Raw genomic sequence first — 15886 nt, 5'->3', positions numbered from 1 at the left:
GAAAATTCCAAAGACTTTCATCCCAGTTCAAATATCCAGCAGGGCAAGGAGCTGTGGAAGTTACGGTGGGATCTCAGATGACATTCTCTGAAAAGCAAGCTTAACAGAGTGCAAGTATGAAATGCTCAGACCAGCAGCAGCTGTGCCCTCTGCAAAGGCTTGGCCAGCATCTACACCTCTCCCTTGCCTGCGCCGAGTAATGAAGGGCAGAGAGGGGGAATCAGGGGGTCTGCCTGAGGAGCCCCTCCACTTTTGAAGCCTTTGGCACCTCCGTGAGATATTTAAATGACAGACAGACATATAGGGATCTGTAAATACTCATTTGGTGCCAACTAAACCACAAAGAAGATACAGCATTTGTGGTCCAAGGAAGTTTAAATATTTGTGGTCAAACTTAAAATTCGACATAAAACTCTCATCTGCAATGGAAGGCGTCCAGGAACTGCTTGGAGAACGTATAAGCTGTGTAAACTCACAGAAACGGCTTCCCAACCGGCTCTGCCAGGAGCAGGCAGAGTATTGCAGCTCTTGCCTCGCCTCTCCCTCCCGCTGCCGAGGTCAGAAGTCAGGTTTGCAAGGGACGCGGTGGCCTGTTAACACCTCCGGGGGTGGAAGTCCACCATGCCATGGGTGTTACCGGCTATCGCAGTGGTTTCCTCGCTGCCTGTAGCAGAGTTCACGCTGGAAGGGCGAGAGGTGGATGGTGTGGGCAGGGCAGGTGGATGCTGTAAGGGTGAGCTCTGGTTTGCACCATTTTTTGCTATTTTTGTATGGTAGAACCTCATCCCTGCTCCCCCGTTCCTGTGTTGTAACTCTTTTCCTTCCACCACCCAACTTCCCACCGTCTCAGCTCTCTGCTACCCCAGACACTGGTGTCTTGTCCCGTGGGACAGGAATCACCGAGTTACTCTGTGGGTCAAATCATGGGGCACTTGTCTCCATGGGGAAGTCCTTGCGAAAGAGCTCATGCTATCGGCAAGAGCAAAATGCTTGCTCTGCCCCGCTGCTGTGCACGACGCCTTTATCTGCTCGGAGGGTGCCTGGGTGAGGGGTGGGTGTAGGGTCCGGAGGGCTTGAGCTGAACCTCCCCATAGCACTGCAACGCGTTGGCGTGCCGGGGACGGACATGCTTGGCAGGAGTTGTGCATCTTCAGGGCTTCCTCCATGCGAACGCCCCGGCGAGGCCAGCTCCCTCCTGCCACCGCTCAGGAGGTGCTTTCTGAAACGGGGAGGTTGCCAGATAACCGCAGCATTTTCCCCACGGTGTGAGCAGCCTGGACTTGGCTCCTGCCTTTTTTTTTTTTCCACGTACCCTGCAAAAAGGACTCTTACTGTTGCAAAAGCACATTGAGATTCGCAGTCGAGATGTTGGATTGAACATTCATCAGCCGCATTTCCCAAATTCCAGGAGAGACACATCCCAGCCCTGGCACAGGAACAGCCTCTCTGGTCACCGGCACAGTGTGGCCCTACGAGCAGATGTACCCGAGAAACGCCGGGGGTGGAGAGGTGTGGGGATAGACCGGCCTCGTCCCCAACGCCAGCGTCTCCTGGAGCGGTGGCCTCAGAGGAAGGGCAGCGTGTGTCTGCTGAGAGCAGAGCGGTCCCCTTTCCCTTACTAAGCAATCCTCCCTTCCTCCACCAAAGAGCCTGCTAACCACTTTCTTATCTTTCTTAACTGTGCAAAACAATCTCTGGCAAGGCAGGCATCCTCCGAAATGGCAGAGGAAATAAATTCCCCCAGTCCCTGAAAAGGAAAAGACTGGAGACTCTTGCAGCAGGGAGAACAGCCCATGCCCTGCGAAAGCTGACAGTGGTGCCATATTGGCTTCGCTGGGTACACGGATCTTGCCTTCTTCCTTCCCCAGCCTGGGACCACGGGCTTGGGGCAGGCTTTCAGGGACTTGTCTTCCCTGGTTAGTGTTCCAGTAGGATCTGCAAGGGAGGAGCAGAGTGGGCGCCTTCGGTCTTGTCTTGGCTTTACTCTATGGCCTGAATTTTTCTCCTTTTCCCCTGGGAAGTTTGGGGATGTGCTGGGAGCTGGGGTGGGAGAAAGGAGGGCATCGAGTTGGCTATAACAGGGAGTCCCTGGCTGTGACTTGCTGTTTCTCCCGGAGTCGTCTGCCTCTTTCACAGGCCTCTTTCAAAGCTGTGATTTTTTTAGCCCCTTGTTATCCCGACAAACAATTGAAATGCGTGGTCCGGTGCTCAAGGCTTCACCTCGGAGAGCAGAAATGCCCCAGATATTTCACAGCTGCGGGGATTGGTTTGCCCAGCGCTGGGGCGCGTGGCCACAGGGGGTGGAAGCAAATGCTTTCTCCGATGGAAATTCCTGCAGCATCTTACTGGAGGCCACGTTTTGCAATGTGGGGAAGCCTATAGCTCTCGCTGAGCTATTGGCAGTGATGCCTGAGGACACAATGAGAACCAGGCAGGAACCACACTCACAGACCAGATGAAACATCTCCATCACTCTGTGGAGGCCTCCTGTACCCCATCATCTTCCCTGGGACTTCTCACCCAGGCTAAAATCATGCTTTTCTCTCGTTTTGCTGCTGCCCAGTAGGAATGGGCTGGTGGGGGTAAAATTAAATAAGCCGACCACCCACCTCCTGTCTACAAGGTGTTGGATGCAGCCTGGAGCCATCTGCTCCCTACTGCAAACACTGCCGCTCACTGGAGAGACGAACTGACAAAAAGGTTCTTTAGCACATTTAACAGGTGAATAAGACATCAGGGCGAGTCCTTCCAAGCATCAGCGAAAGCCAAAAGCTTGGTTTGGAAACCATCAGAAACTTTCCTCTCTGGGCTGCGTAGCTCCTCACGCTTCAGAGGAGCAGTTGGTCCTGGGCTGGGCTGGTGCCAGCCCTCCAGGTCGTCCTGGGCACGGGAGCTGGAGAGGGGTCTGGAGGACGGCTTTCCATCCAGAGCATCTGCTTCAGGTGACTTTGGTCTTGACTCTTCCACACAAGTCACAAAAGGTTCCTGCAGCACCCTCAGATGTATTTTGGGGTGGACAGCTTTCCCCAACCCCATGGTAAGCTATCACCAAGGAAGGGAAGAGTTGAGAGGAGCTGGCTGCATTGAGAGTCTGGAGGAGCTGTGAGATGTTTTGTAGGGCAGTGCCAGGCTGTGCCGCAACCCAAAGGGTTTCAGGGACGTAGGCTGGGACCTGTGGCAGCGTGGGGTTTCCGTATGGAGTTTTAAGTGTCTTCTGGCCTAGATCAGTAAAAATTCAGTCTGTATTCCTGCCCCACAGCCACTAGGTGCCAGTCAGGGAGAGAGAACTGGCCCCTGGCAGCCAGACAGTTCTGGGGAGGGCTGCTCCCTCGGTGTGCCAGTGCAGGGATCCCCTCCTCTGGGGAGGGCTTGCCAAGAGCAGACTCCGAGCCCCACAATTGCTCACAGCTTCCCCCACGTCGCTGGGTCTCACCTTCATGTCCTACAGCTGCCAGCGGTGACGACTGCCACCCAGTGCCTTGGGTGCAGTTTGAGGACCTTCATGGTAGGAATCTGTGCAGGCTACTGAGGGCTTCTTCTGATCTCTGACACCAAAAATTGGATGACACAGCTCAGATCTACCGCTTTGCACCTTTATATGATAAGTGTGTCTTCTCTGCATCACTGTGTGGGACAAGCAAGGCTGGTCTTAGCCCAGCAAACCCTAGCGATGGTGGGCAGTTGGTTTCCTTTCCATGCTGCTTTCCAGTTTTAAAGGCTAGTTGTGGCTGAGCTACGTGGCCGAGGTTGGAAAGATGGAGGCGTTTGCCAGGCCAAGAGCACATCTGCTCCGATGACTTGTCTGAGACAGTGTGCGCCAGTGCAGAGGCTGGAGCCGTGGCTCTGCAAGGCTCAGGGTGCTGAGAGAGAGGTTTGGCTAAGACGTGGCTACGCTTTCTCTTTGGGGAGCCCCTGCTTTGCAAAGAGAGTAGTTCTCCAGCAGTGGCAATGGGAAAGGGCAACCAGAGTGGTTCTTCTGAGCTTCTCTGTCTTCCCTGTGTTTTCTGATGCGCCTCTGCTGTGATGGAGCATCAGATATTTCCCCATGCATGCTCTCTGGTTCATGCTAGGCGCTGCCCATGCTGGCACTGGGTCCTGCAGAGCCAGGGCAGCAGCGAGATACATCGGAGCCAATGGTGCCTTGGTTTGGGCCCTGTTGCAGCCACAGTTGCGCTCTCGGGTCATGCACAGAGTTGCAGGCATGTGGGAGCCACGTCCACCGAGCCTGCTTGTGGGATTAGTCGAAATCAGAAGCTTCTCTGAGAGAAGCTGTGGCTGAAGTCAGCTCTCAGCTGCAGAAACCAGGGTTGCGATCCAGCTGCAAGCGCTGCTGCCCAGCTGTGACGGATGCTTTGGTCCTCCCTACCCAGGTGGCCAAACCCCTCCAAACTGTATTTGGGGCTGGGCAGGGTGAGGGGCCCTTCGGGCCGCATCCTGGCTGGGGAGCAAACCCAGAGAAGCTGGGCTGTGCTAAGTCCAGGGTTAAACCCAGCCCAGCTTTTGTGCGAGCCTGTGAGATGAAAACCCAGAAGGGATGAGACCAAATGGGGTGCTTTCCTTTGTGCTCCTCCTCCAGCGCGCTGGGCCGCCCTCTGAGCTGGCTCCCCAGGGACAGGAGGAGACGGCACAGGACACTGGGAGGCATTTAGCCACGGCCTGCGTGGATGTTTTAGCGGGGTCAGTGCAAATGTTTCAGCTGGGCCATGTAGACGCTGCGTGGTTTAGATTGGGGCTCACTTGGTTTCAGCATCGTTCAGCTACTTCAGCTAAGCCATGTTCAAACTGATGTGGCAAAAACAGTGTTATCCCTACGCTGGATCGTGCTGGAGCTTGGCTCTGAGTCCTGGTCCTATCCCGTTCCCATCTCCGAATCTGGGATGGGATCTCTCCGTGCTATGACTCAAACTTCTCATGTCCTTTTCCCCTTCTGAATCCAGCTGTCAGGATGTGCTCGTGTCTCCCCCTCGCACACAGGAATGCAGAGCCGGCAATGGCAGCCCGTCCTCCAACCAAACCCTTCTCCAAAGCCGCTGCCTCCTGTTTGCTTGTGGAGTCTAAGATTTTGCCGAGAGAGAAGCTGCCGGGGTCCCTCCGCACACCGCCAGCAGCAGCGTGGCATTGCCAGAGGCTGCCACAGGCGCACGGCAGCCCTCTCCAGACCAAGTTCCCCCCCCGGGATGCGGCAGGTCCCCGCGGCCGAGCGGGGCTCCCCTGGCCAGCTGGCTTGGCTGCCAGAGGCTCTTTGGACTAGCTGAAGGAGTCTGCATTCCTGCCTCCCAGTTATTTGCTCTTTAGGACGCTGCGTAAAATTAACAAGTTGTAAAAGTTGATTGAAGGTGGCGGTGGGTGTGACAGCAATTTGCTTAGCTGTGGAAGAGCCGTGTGCGGAGCAGCAGGGCTGGCAGGGCCAGGGCAGGGGGGCAGAGGAGCTGCCCCCCCCCCGGCTCCAGGCACGCCTCTGACCCGAAGCGAGACCGTGACTGGTTTCTGGTGGTGTCACCCTGCCAGCACCAGGTGCACGTGTCCCCCCAGGCACAGCGCTCGCAGCTCTCGGAGCGAGTCCCTTCCTTCCCCTTAAATCTCCTGGAGGACACGTGCTGGCGTCGGGTCTGCGTCTGCTTCGGGCCAGGTGCCGTCCGCCCCGTGCGGGAGTGCTCTGCCCTCCTCTTGTTAAAGAGCAGCACACAGCACTCGGGGAAGCTTTTCCCTTCAGCCTGTTTTATCTGCGGGGGGAAATACAGCCAAGGCCATAGAGGGGATCAGCTTCGTTAGGTCTGGGGACCCCTCGTTATACCTGGGGACCCTGCTTGCCGCTGGCAGGAGATGACACACGCAGGGTCCTGGTGGCACTGGCACTGCAAAGCGGCTTTGAAAATACAACAGCTGGTACAATTAATGCGCAGCCCAGTGGGTCTCCACAGGCAGTTAGTGTGTGTTAATGCGTGTCCTGCTGTATCTTACTCAATGATTAGTATGTTAATGTATGACCCATGAATTAGCAGTCGGAGTGCTAACGAGCCTCGTCAGCGTGCCCTAGCAGCCGCCAGCCTGCCGGTGAGTGGCTGGTGCTGGGAGCTGGTGGTTAGCCTGTCTGATGCAGCAGGAGATTAGAAACCTCTCATCTCTGGGCCTGATGAAACCAGGCTGGCAACTGGGGCTGCTGCAGCCGAAGCCACCTCCACCCCGCGCTTGGTCCCCAGCCACGTGTCCCTGAGAGGCACCGCAGTGGCGAGGGGCTCGGCGATGCCTCGGTTGCTCGCGCCTCTGGGGAACTGAGCCTGGGTCACGGACGGGGGCACCAGACCACTTCAGCAATTCTCAGTTTCAGTTTTCCTTTGAGAGCGGCTGCGTGCGTGTCAGGCCTATTTTAATACCCAGCAATGACTTGAAGCCAGGCTTTCAGTTCCTGCTGTCTCACTGCATGGTCGGAGGGGGAAGGGTGCGCGGGGCAGCTGTATTCCCTGCCGGAGCCGGGGTGTCTGCTGCCGCATCACCAAATACATCGACACGGTGTCATTTTGTACTTGACCATTCCTTTGGGAAGGTCAGGCACGGCTCCCGGCATCCTCACCGCGCTCCACTCCAGCAGCGAGGTATCGCCATATGAGCTGGCGAGCGCCTTCGCGGCCGTCCCCGTTGTCCCGGGCATCCCGGTGCTGCCGCGGGCACTCACGTTTCCACTCCGAAACAGGAAGTTTCTGACAAAAGCAGGTTGCTCTGTGGCACGCAAGGTCCCGTGCCGCTGTTCAGGAGAGACCTGGATGCCAATCACAGGTCACTTCTTTCCCAGCAGCTCGGAGGCTGGGCTCCCCCCTGGTGGGGCCAGCCTGGCTGCCAGCAGCCCGGGGCTCTGCCACATCCTCCTCGAGCGGGGCTGCACGTGATGGGGATGTGCAGAGCATTTGCTCCTTCCCTGTTTTTCATTCATGTGGGCTGGAAAAATGTGTTCATGAGACGAGTTGCTGTGGCATTATGTCATGGGCCTTCAGTTGGGCTCTTTTCTCCCCAGCAGATGAGCTGAATTTAAGCATCGGGCTGTGCTGGCTTGGCAGGAAATCTGGTGTTTCCTACTTGTTTCTTCTTCAGGGGAGGAAGGAACGAACCCACCTGCCCTTGTCCCCAGCCCCAGCCATGGGTGAAAGGAGCTCTTCTGCAATATGCCTGATCATTCCCAGTCCAAGAGGCTCTGACAGCGAGATTTAAGCCTTTGCTGTGTAGAGATGGCTGTGCTGCAGCTGTGTCAGCACCCAGCCCTTCCTGCATACTTGAAAACCTCGTGGGTCCTAAACTAGATGCGATGGCTTTTATTTCTAGAGGTGTCCTGAGAAATCCCTCAGGAATGGTGTCAGGATGGGGTGCCTATCTCTTCCTCACCTAGCCAGACAGTTCCTGCGTCCCCTTCCCCGGTGCTGCTGCTGTCGGCCGCATCCTCTCATCCCACGGCACGTGGCTGCTGGCAGTGGGGCTCAACCCCCGGTGCTGCCACAGGCACATCCCTGCAGCTGTGCCGGCGGTGGCGGGTGCTTTGCTCGCCCAGCAGCCTGGGCACAAAGGAACTGCAGATACCAGGACTGGAAAATCCCTGGGCTGAAGTCACCCCGTCTGAGTCAGGCCGGGTCTCTGCAGCATTAGCCCTTCAAGCTGGGCACGAAGCAGGCGGTGAGGTTTCCACCACTTCCCCCGCAGCCGCTGCAGCCCAGACCTCTCAGGAGGGATGTTTCCCATGACAGGCATTCCCGCTTTGCTCTTGTTCTCTTTCCTTCTGACTTTCCCCTGCGCAGAATCATTCCTAAAGGAGAGCCAGGAGGATGGAAATGTTCCTGCAGTGACACTTGCTGGGGTTGCTCCTGGCTGGATGTCCCGAGCAGCAAAGGGTTCTCCCGGGAAAGAGGGTCCCCAGCAGCCCGACCTGCTCCCGGGGCTGCTGAGCCTGCATCACCTTGTCCTTTGCTCACCTCTGTCCCATAGGACACGTTTTTTAGGAGCAGAATCGGTGCTTACAGGTCCCTTGCTCCCTGAAATATTACATTCTTGCGATCACCCTGCTCGCACCACCTCTCCACAGCAGCAACTGCCTCCCGCGGGGAGGAAGGGGCTTCTCCTCCTCCTCCTCCTCCTGTCAGTGCAGGTATGGGGGGACGCAGGGTCCCAGCGGGGCAGCTTCAAACAGAGGCGGCCCCAGCTGCTGGTGCATGAGGGTGCCTCGCTCAGGCAGTAGCCAGGGTGGGAGGTTGGAGGTCAGAGGAGGGTCAGGTTTTTGACACGCACTACAGTGACACGGTGGTTAAAATTAGCCCACAGAGAGGAAACTGGCAGCGTTGTGGAAGAGCAGAAGTTTCCTCTCACGGCAGCCTGGTGCAGCGGGGCCGCATGCTGCTGCCAGCCCTCCGCTCACCGTGGCACGGCCCCGTCCAGGGCACGCACCGCCGCCGGCACGGCAGGGCGACGAGCCGGTTTCCACCAAGCCGGGGCTGGGGCGTGTGGCATTGGTATCGCATGGCATGAGCGTGCAGGGGGGGAGAGCAGGCAGCATCCCTGGCTGCGAGGCGCCTGGTTGAGTCACCTGTATGGGATCTGGCCCTCTCCCCGGCTTCGGGATCCCGGTCCTGGGAGCCTGCAGGGACCCTTTTGGGATGGGGGTCTCTGAGGCTGCTTTGCTCTGTACGAGCAGAGCAAAAACAGGGTAGTTTGGGGGGGGCAGGAGGAACTCGGCCATCAACGTGAACTTTGTCTCCATAGCGTGTAGCACTTCTAGCCCCTGTTTGCTGACTTTCTCCCTACAAATCTGCTGCTCTCCGGGGGTGACTCCGGTCAGCAGGAAGCACCAGGGGAGAGCTCTGCAGGTGCAGAGCCCCACTGCGAGGGGACGAGGTCTGAGCCGAGGCCGGTCATGGTGGAGGCGCCAGCAGAGGCTGTGCCGCACGGGATGGGGCCGTGGAGGCACTGGGCTCCTGCACTCTGGAAACTCCATTTGAGAGCCTCATAAATTGGATAATTACCCGAGCTATTGAGTTTCCTTCTGGCCAGATCCGTCCCAGCCTCCCTGACGGGGCTCTCCAGTTGGTCCGTGAGATGGGCCCGTGGGACAGGGTCGGGCTGGAGACGAGGAGTGGCTCGGCTTTTCTCAAATGCCCCCACCTGCCTGCTCTCACACCTGCATCCCTCCCCAGCTTTTTGGGGGGGATTCTGGTGATGGAGCCGAAACGAAACAGTAAGGACAGGCCACATCATTCATCTCTCACGCTTCAGCAGGACTTCCCCCATTTGGTGGGGCTGGGCAGAGGGCTGGCTGCCCCCTGGCAGCCCCGCGGCCCTGGTGTGCACGGAGCGTGAGGACAGGACACAGACCGGTGCTGACTTTGCCTGCCTCCTTTTCCCCGGGGACAGTGGGCTCCAAGGCATGGGCAAACCCCTTCCATTCCTGTTTAGAAGAAGAGGGGCACTCTGCACATCCCCGCGGTGCTGTGCGGTGCCGCCTGCGTCCCGCTGGGCCTCCTAGCCCTGAATATTTCCCCCCTGGCCGTTGCCAGTCCGCCTCCCCTTTACACTGAATTTGTTTTCCTTTCCCTCTCCCCAACCCCCTCGTCCTCACCCTGTAGGTTATTGCAGCCGACTGCAAGAGGGTCACAGTTCTGAAGTATTTCCTGGAAGCCCTTTGTGGACAAGAAGAGCCTTTGCTGGCATTCAAGGGTGGAAAATATGTGTCAGTGGCACCCGTCCCAGACGCCATGGGAAAGGAAATGGGAAGCCAAGAGGGAAAACAACTGGAAGATCAGGTACCGTGCGGGAAGAGCGCGCCTCGGTGAAGGAAGAATCACCCCTGTGGGGCCCAGCCTCTGCCTGCCCTGCAGCTCCCGCTATTTATAGCCGGCGTAGCTGCGTGTGCATTTTATGGGGGGAGGCAGAGGGGGGGGCAAATGGTGCACAGCCCTTGTCTCCCGAGTGTACTTCGCTCGTGCCCTTTCCTGCCAGTCCAACCCGCCTGCCTCTATCTCGCCCGCTGCTATGAGTTCCAGATGCTGCTTTTTCATACCCGAAGCGGGGGGAGCTTTAATAACATGCAGCGCCGTGGCCTCAGGAGAGGAGGTGGGCGAGGGGGTGTCAGGGTTCAGCTTCAGGATCAAGTTTATAGCCGTGGAGCTCGTTGCGGCAGAGGCCTGAGCTCCAGCCTCCAGCACACGTACAGGAAGAGCTGACATTGGCGCCCCGTCCCTCCCCTGCCTCTCACATCCTGATGTGATTAAGGAATTCAACTCTTGTTTTTCTGCCCTTGCTTGTTCCTGTAGGCCTTGCTTCACTCCAGGCTCCGTGTGTGTGTTTAAGGGCCCTGCCAGCCGCTCTGCAGGTTGACTCTTTTCTTCTGTTTAATCTTGCAGTTGGAAAGGCCAGGGAAACAGGAGAGAGGGGCAGAGGCGTTGGGAGCGGGGAGCTGGGTGGCCCGGCGCTGCCCAGGCTCGCTCCGGGTCCCCTCCCTGCGCTGGGGCCGGGCGCTGCAGAGCCAGAGGGGGTATCGCCCCGTGCAGGGGACAGCACCTCGCCTCTGTCGGCGCTTGGTGGCCCGTGGCCCTGTGCACCCCAGGGAGCTGACAGCTGGAGGAGCCCAGAGCAAGAACATGCTCGGCACCCTCCTCGTCCCGGCTCCGGCTCAGCAGAGGACAGATTTTAGGTGATTTTTTTTTTCACTGGGGCTCAGAGCAAAACCCCAGGCGGCAAGAGATGTCTCTGTAAGGTGGGAGACCTGGACCCTTGTCCTCTTCTGGAGGCAGTGCAGGAGGTTTTCAGGCTGACACCGCCAAGAGCGTGTGATATGGGGGGATCTTCAGGTTCCACCCGGTGTCACGACAGGGACGCTCCTGCTCTATGGAGCACTCCTCTTGTTGGGTTGGTCCCTCCAGTTTCTGCTATGAACAAACACGGGATGGAGGATAGCTCCCTCCTGCCCAGTCCCCACAGTCTCTGCTCGGCTGTGGGAACCTCTGTGTGAGCTTGTTGCGCAACCCTGGAGCTTCCTCCTTGGGCTCTAAGCACAAGGGAGCTTCCAGCTTGCCAACGTGACCACCACCAGCCTGGGCAAGCGGATCCCGATCCACCGCAGCATATCTGCATCTGACACACGCTCTTCACCAAGGCCCTTGTGCGACACTGTCCCTCTGGCAGCATCCCCCCATCCCCTGTGGTCCAGGCTGTCCTGGCAGAGGGAAGTGAGCCTGAGGGCTCTGTCTTCCTCCTTCCCATGGCTAAAAAGTCACAAGGAGAGAAGAGTATGTGGTTCTGTGGCCAGACGGGTGTGTGGTCTGGGTGAAATGATTGAGTGTGCAACTGTGTAGTGTTGGGGTTCTTTAAATTAAGACTGCAGGCTCCTGCCCAAGTCCCTCCTTCTGACATGTGCTATGGCAGCCTGCACAGGGCAGGGAGTATAGCGATGCTCTTATCCCTCCGGGGGATCCTCTTGTGCAGGATCCATCCCCTGCAGCCCTCTGCGGGCTCAGAGCAGGTCTTTCTGCCTGGGTCCCACCTGGGAGCTCTTCCCAGCCCCATCACAACCCTTGGCTTTTGTGCAGGGAGGGGGAGACTGGTACTGGCAAGGCTTGGGAAGGCCCATGGTCACTGCACTGGGGAGCAAGGGGGTCTGGGCGGGCCGAGGGGATTGTCTGGGTCAGCGGCAGAGCCTGGTTCGTGGGCAGCACATGCCTGCAGGCAGATGCTGGTGGGACACGTGTTGAGGAACAGGGACTTGTGGTCTCCCCTTTGGGCAGGGAGCCACTGGGGAGAGCAGCGAAGCTGGGGGTGGAACTGGGTTGTGGCTGATCCCCAGTTGGACACCAGCCACCGCCTTCCACCCTCCTGTGTTCCAGAGATTTGGGTACATAGGGACAGGCCAGCGCAGTGTTCACCTGGGATAGGAACAGCATGGCCCATTCTGGGGCCTCCAGTTCAAGCAGTGCAGGCATACTGGGAAGGGTCTGCAGACCTTCTGGTGGGGAGAACCAGAGAAGGGTCTCTAGGGGAAGGTGAAGATGCAACATGGTCCAGAAGTGCCTATGCGGGCAGGAGGTTGGAGAACCAGGGACCCTTCAGTTCAGCAAAGACAAGGTTCCTGGCCAGCAGGAGCATGGCAAAGGCAGACTAGAAGTAGGGTGCAAATGTTAACAGAGGAGGTAATTAACCGTTGAAATGACTGACCTCAAGACACGGCGGATTCTCCATCAAGTGGGGCTTTAAAATAAAGATTGAGCATCTGCTTCTGAAACATCTGTTCCAGCTCAGCTGGAAGTTTTGGGGTGGCTGCAGGAATCCCTCTGGCCTATTCAGAAATCAAAATGGAGAAGGGGAAGGGGCTCTTTGGTCTCCTGCGCTCATGGATCCGAGTCTCCTGTCAAGGTGATCAGCTTGCATGCCTAGCCTTGGATGAGGCAGCAGTGTTAGAGCAGCTTTGCACAGCGCCGGTGAGAAGCAGCATTTGTTCCAAGGGATGTGCAGCCTAAACAGCCGGGCAAAGCGGAGAGACAGGGAAATACCATGGTTTTACAGAACTGAAGCCTATAAAGCATCAGTGACTTGCCCAGGGCCGTGGGAAGAGTTTTCCAAGGCTAGGGAGTTTGATTTTAGAACAGCACTTCAGGTAGGACTGCCCCTGCCCTGCCTGGTTGCTGCCCTCCCTGCACCATTACCTCCTGTCTCACCTTGTCATTTCCTGGATGTTTACTATTTATTTCTTTTGCTTGCTTCTTTTGGATGTTTAGAAATAGTCAGTCACCCATCAGCAAGCGGTGATGGACTGTGCCTGGCAGGAATTTGTCTGCTGGCAGGGGGAGAGCAGAACGAGCACGGTCCCTGCCACCAGCATCCCTTACAATGACTTCTCTCCTGTTTTTTGTCTTTCTGCGTTTCCTGGAAGAAGGAAGATGATGTGAGGATTGAGGCATTTGAAGATGATTCTGAGGCTGAAGGCAGCGGAGGAGAGATGGACATCAAGGAGCTCAGAGCCAAGAAGCAAGCTCTGGCCAGGAAAGTAGCTGAGCAACAGCGTCGTCAAGACAAGATTCAGGTAGGACGGGTTGTGCGACTGCAGCGCCCGAGGTGGCTGAGGAGCTGCTTTGCTTTGGTGCGTGGGCTGATCCTGCCTCACTGTGCCGATGGTGTGCAGCCGTCTCCCTGCCACGCTTCAGGACCAGTGGCCCCTCAGGATGCCCCGTAGCACCTTGAGCTTCCAGGGTGTAGGTGCCCTGCGCTGCCTCTGTGAAACCCAACAGCAAGCTTAGCTTTGGCCCTTTGGAAGGGCCAAATCGGTGTTGCTGTCCCCACCCAGGGTAAGATCTGCCCTCCCAGGCCCTGAGATGAATGTTTCAGGGACTCCTGGGACCCTCGTGAAGCCAGACACAGCTTCTCCATCGAGCTGCCAGCACACCCAGGAGCCCCTGGCAGGGGAGTGCTTTAGCTGATGTGTGTGCAGTGTGTGCCAGACAGCGAGCTGTCCCCTGGCCCGGAGCAGACGCTCCACGGCAGTGAGGTTCGGCAAGAAATCAGCTTTCCTGTACAGCGGGGCACAGGCAGACGGGGGAGAGGGTGGGACGTGAACGGCAGAGTTCATGTGGGAGCCAGCGGCAGGAAAAATAGTCTGCGAACGGCTGCTGCAGCCAGAGCGCCGCTTGCAAAGTGTTGCCATCGTTATGGGGACAAACAGACGGGATACGGGTGATCCTGTCCTGGCCCTGGCCTGATCTGAGCGTGTTTCCCAGTGGGAGCTGGTGAAGTAAACTGGTTGGACTGGGAGCAGACGCCTGGCGGTGCACACTGTTGCTTTAAGAGCAATCTCACATGCATGGCTGTTGGCTGCCTCGTTGCTCGCAACCCCTCTTCCTCCAGCCTCACAGCCCAGATGAGGATTTCTCAGCAGAGGAAAAATTCTCCCTAGCTCCCCTCCCCCTCACCTCCGCCCTCTCTAATGCCCAGGGCCCTTCACTTCCATAATTCTTCATTTTCCAGCCTTGAACGTAAGCCAGACACATCTGTCTGGCCATATGCGTGAACTCTGCAGTGTGTGCCGAGGTGGTTGTAAAACAGGGCTGCTGAAGGCCCTACTGGGAGAGCGTGCACATGTGTACCCTCCGGCTACTGGCGCCAGGCCCAGAACCACTGCGCTTCGCTTTTCCAAACCCACCCCAACCTTTCAGATTTTGCCTTTTTTCTTTTTTCATTTGAATTTTTGAGCAATTCATATCAAGGCGAAGGTAGAAGTTGCGCCGGGAGGGAGGGGCCGCCCCCGCAAGCGAGTCCATTATTGTTGGCAGGTACCTGGGTCACATTAATACAAGGAGGAAGAAAGCAGCAGTGAACGAGTGAGAGATTGGAGAGATGGGCTGTAAATTAAAGCGGCCTGAAGCCTTCCAGCCTCCCAGGGTTGTTAAGCGGGAGGTGTAAGTAAATTCCCCACTTCCCATTGCCTTGTACAGACACAGCAAACAGGAACTGCACATGTTCGGGGAGGGCAGCGTGCAGCAGATCCCGGCCCCGGCGACTAGCCCAGCTGCAGCAGGGCCCCCCGGGATGGCCGCTGCCCATTCTGCGGGGAGAGTGGGGGCTGCCTGATGCTGTCAGGGGCTTTCTCCCCTCGGCGTGCTCCTCCCTTCCTCCCCAGCCGTGCTGGGGCCGATGCTCGCAGGCGGAGAGAGGTCAAAACGAGGGTGTGGGCAGCTTCAGGGGCTGCACAGCTGAGAGCTGAGGTGCAGTTGGAGTCTGAAGGCGCGGGGTGGAGGAGAAGTCCTTGGGGCTTCGGTAAAGTCATCCAGCCCGCAGCTAGCTGGGAACAGCCCGGAGCAGAACATGTGTGCAGGCCCTGGTCCTCTCCCTGCCCTGGTACTGACCACGTGGCCGGGAGCCGGAGGAGCAGAGGAGCTCGGGTGGAAAGCGCTGCCTGGGGAGGCCAGGTCGGGGCCAGCTCAGCATCCACCCCCTCCGCTTTCCCTCTCTTGGCCTGTGATCCGTGACCTTTCTGATCTTCCCAAGAGATTTTGTGTTTCCTGGGACCTGGGGACCTTCTGCCTTCCCTGTTACAGCCTATTTCTCTCATTCGCTGCTCACCTAGGGAGTTCACGCGTCGGCTGTGCTCTGAGTCCCCCTTTCATTATCCTGGGGACAAGCCACAGCACCATGTATTCGTCCGAGTCCAGCAGATGTGGCTCATGTCTCAGCACGGCTGAGAGTCTCAGCTCTCCACACACGGCCGTGTGGCTGTGCCTGCACAGAGGTGGGGACTGGGGTCCAGAGAGCCCAGATGCCTCCTGTAGAGTCTGTGATGATGTGGGCAGGGACCCAGGGTTCGGGGCAAAGCCTTCATCTCTTGGCCATTCGTTTTCTTTCTCTGTGTTTTAACGCTCCCAGCCCTGCGTTTTCCTTGCTCCCTCCACGCTGCATCCCTTGGCAGGCCGCTCTGTGCCAGAGGGGAGCTTCTCACAGCTAAATTCACTATCTTCTCCCCAGCAGGTTTTCTTGCACTGTCCCTGACTTTGCCATGCTCCCCACATCTTACTGCCCAGCTCTGCTGCTGCTGGAGATCATCCACCTGACATTTGTCCCAGCGTCACTGCTGCTGGTTACCCACCCTGCATCAGCTTGGCAGGGCAGCCCTGCGGGTCCTTGTGTAACTCCCAACCACAACCAGTACTGGGGTCACATTTACACCTCGAGGGGGATTTGGGCTTCACTGCGCTCCTTTGGTCCCTGCCCTGGCTGGGTGTGCGCAGGGCTGTGGCTCAAGCCGCTGGGGGAGTACAGGTCCAGGCAGGGTAAATGGCAAACGGGGGTGGCCCTCGGCCACCACTGGCTGCAGAGGGAGCAGGAGAGCTCAGCTCCGTTCCCCTACAAGAGCTTGGACCCCAAAATCATC

The 15886-nt window shown here is 57.7% G+C and overlaps 1 protein-coding gene across 2 annotated transcripts in view; it reads left to right on the top strand.

The window, feature by feature from the left end:
- The window catches only part of SMG6 (SMG6 nonsense mediated mRNA decay factor), a 116265-nt gene that overhangs the window by 87640 nt on the left and 12739 nt on the right, over positions 1–15886 (top strand). Inside the window, exons 14-15 of one of the 2 annotated variants that reach the window (XM_076354449.1) lie at positions 9600–9776; positions 12902–13048. In XM_076354449.1, coding sequence (XP_076210564.1) covers positions 9600–9776; positions 12902–13048 — 324 coding nt within the window. Of the gene's footprint in view, positions 1–9599; positions 9777–12898; positions 13049–15886 lie in introns of both variants that reach the window. The other variant, XM_076354448.1, reaches the window with a different exon arrangement.

This window comes from Aptenodytes patagonicus, chromosome 17 (assembly GCF_965638725.1).
Source record: "Aptenodytes patagonicus chromosome 17, bAptPat1.pri.cur, whole genome shotgun sequence".
Taxonomy (NCBI): Eukaryota; Metazoa; Chordata; class Aves; order Sphenisciformes; family Spheniscidae; genus Aptenodytes; species Aptenodytes patagonicus.
This window is presented reverse-complemented; position numbering and strand designations above follow the sequence as displayed.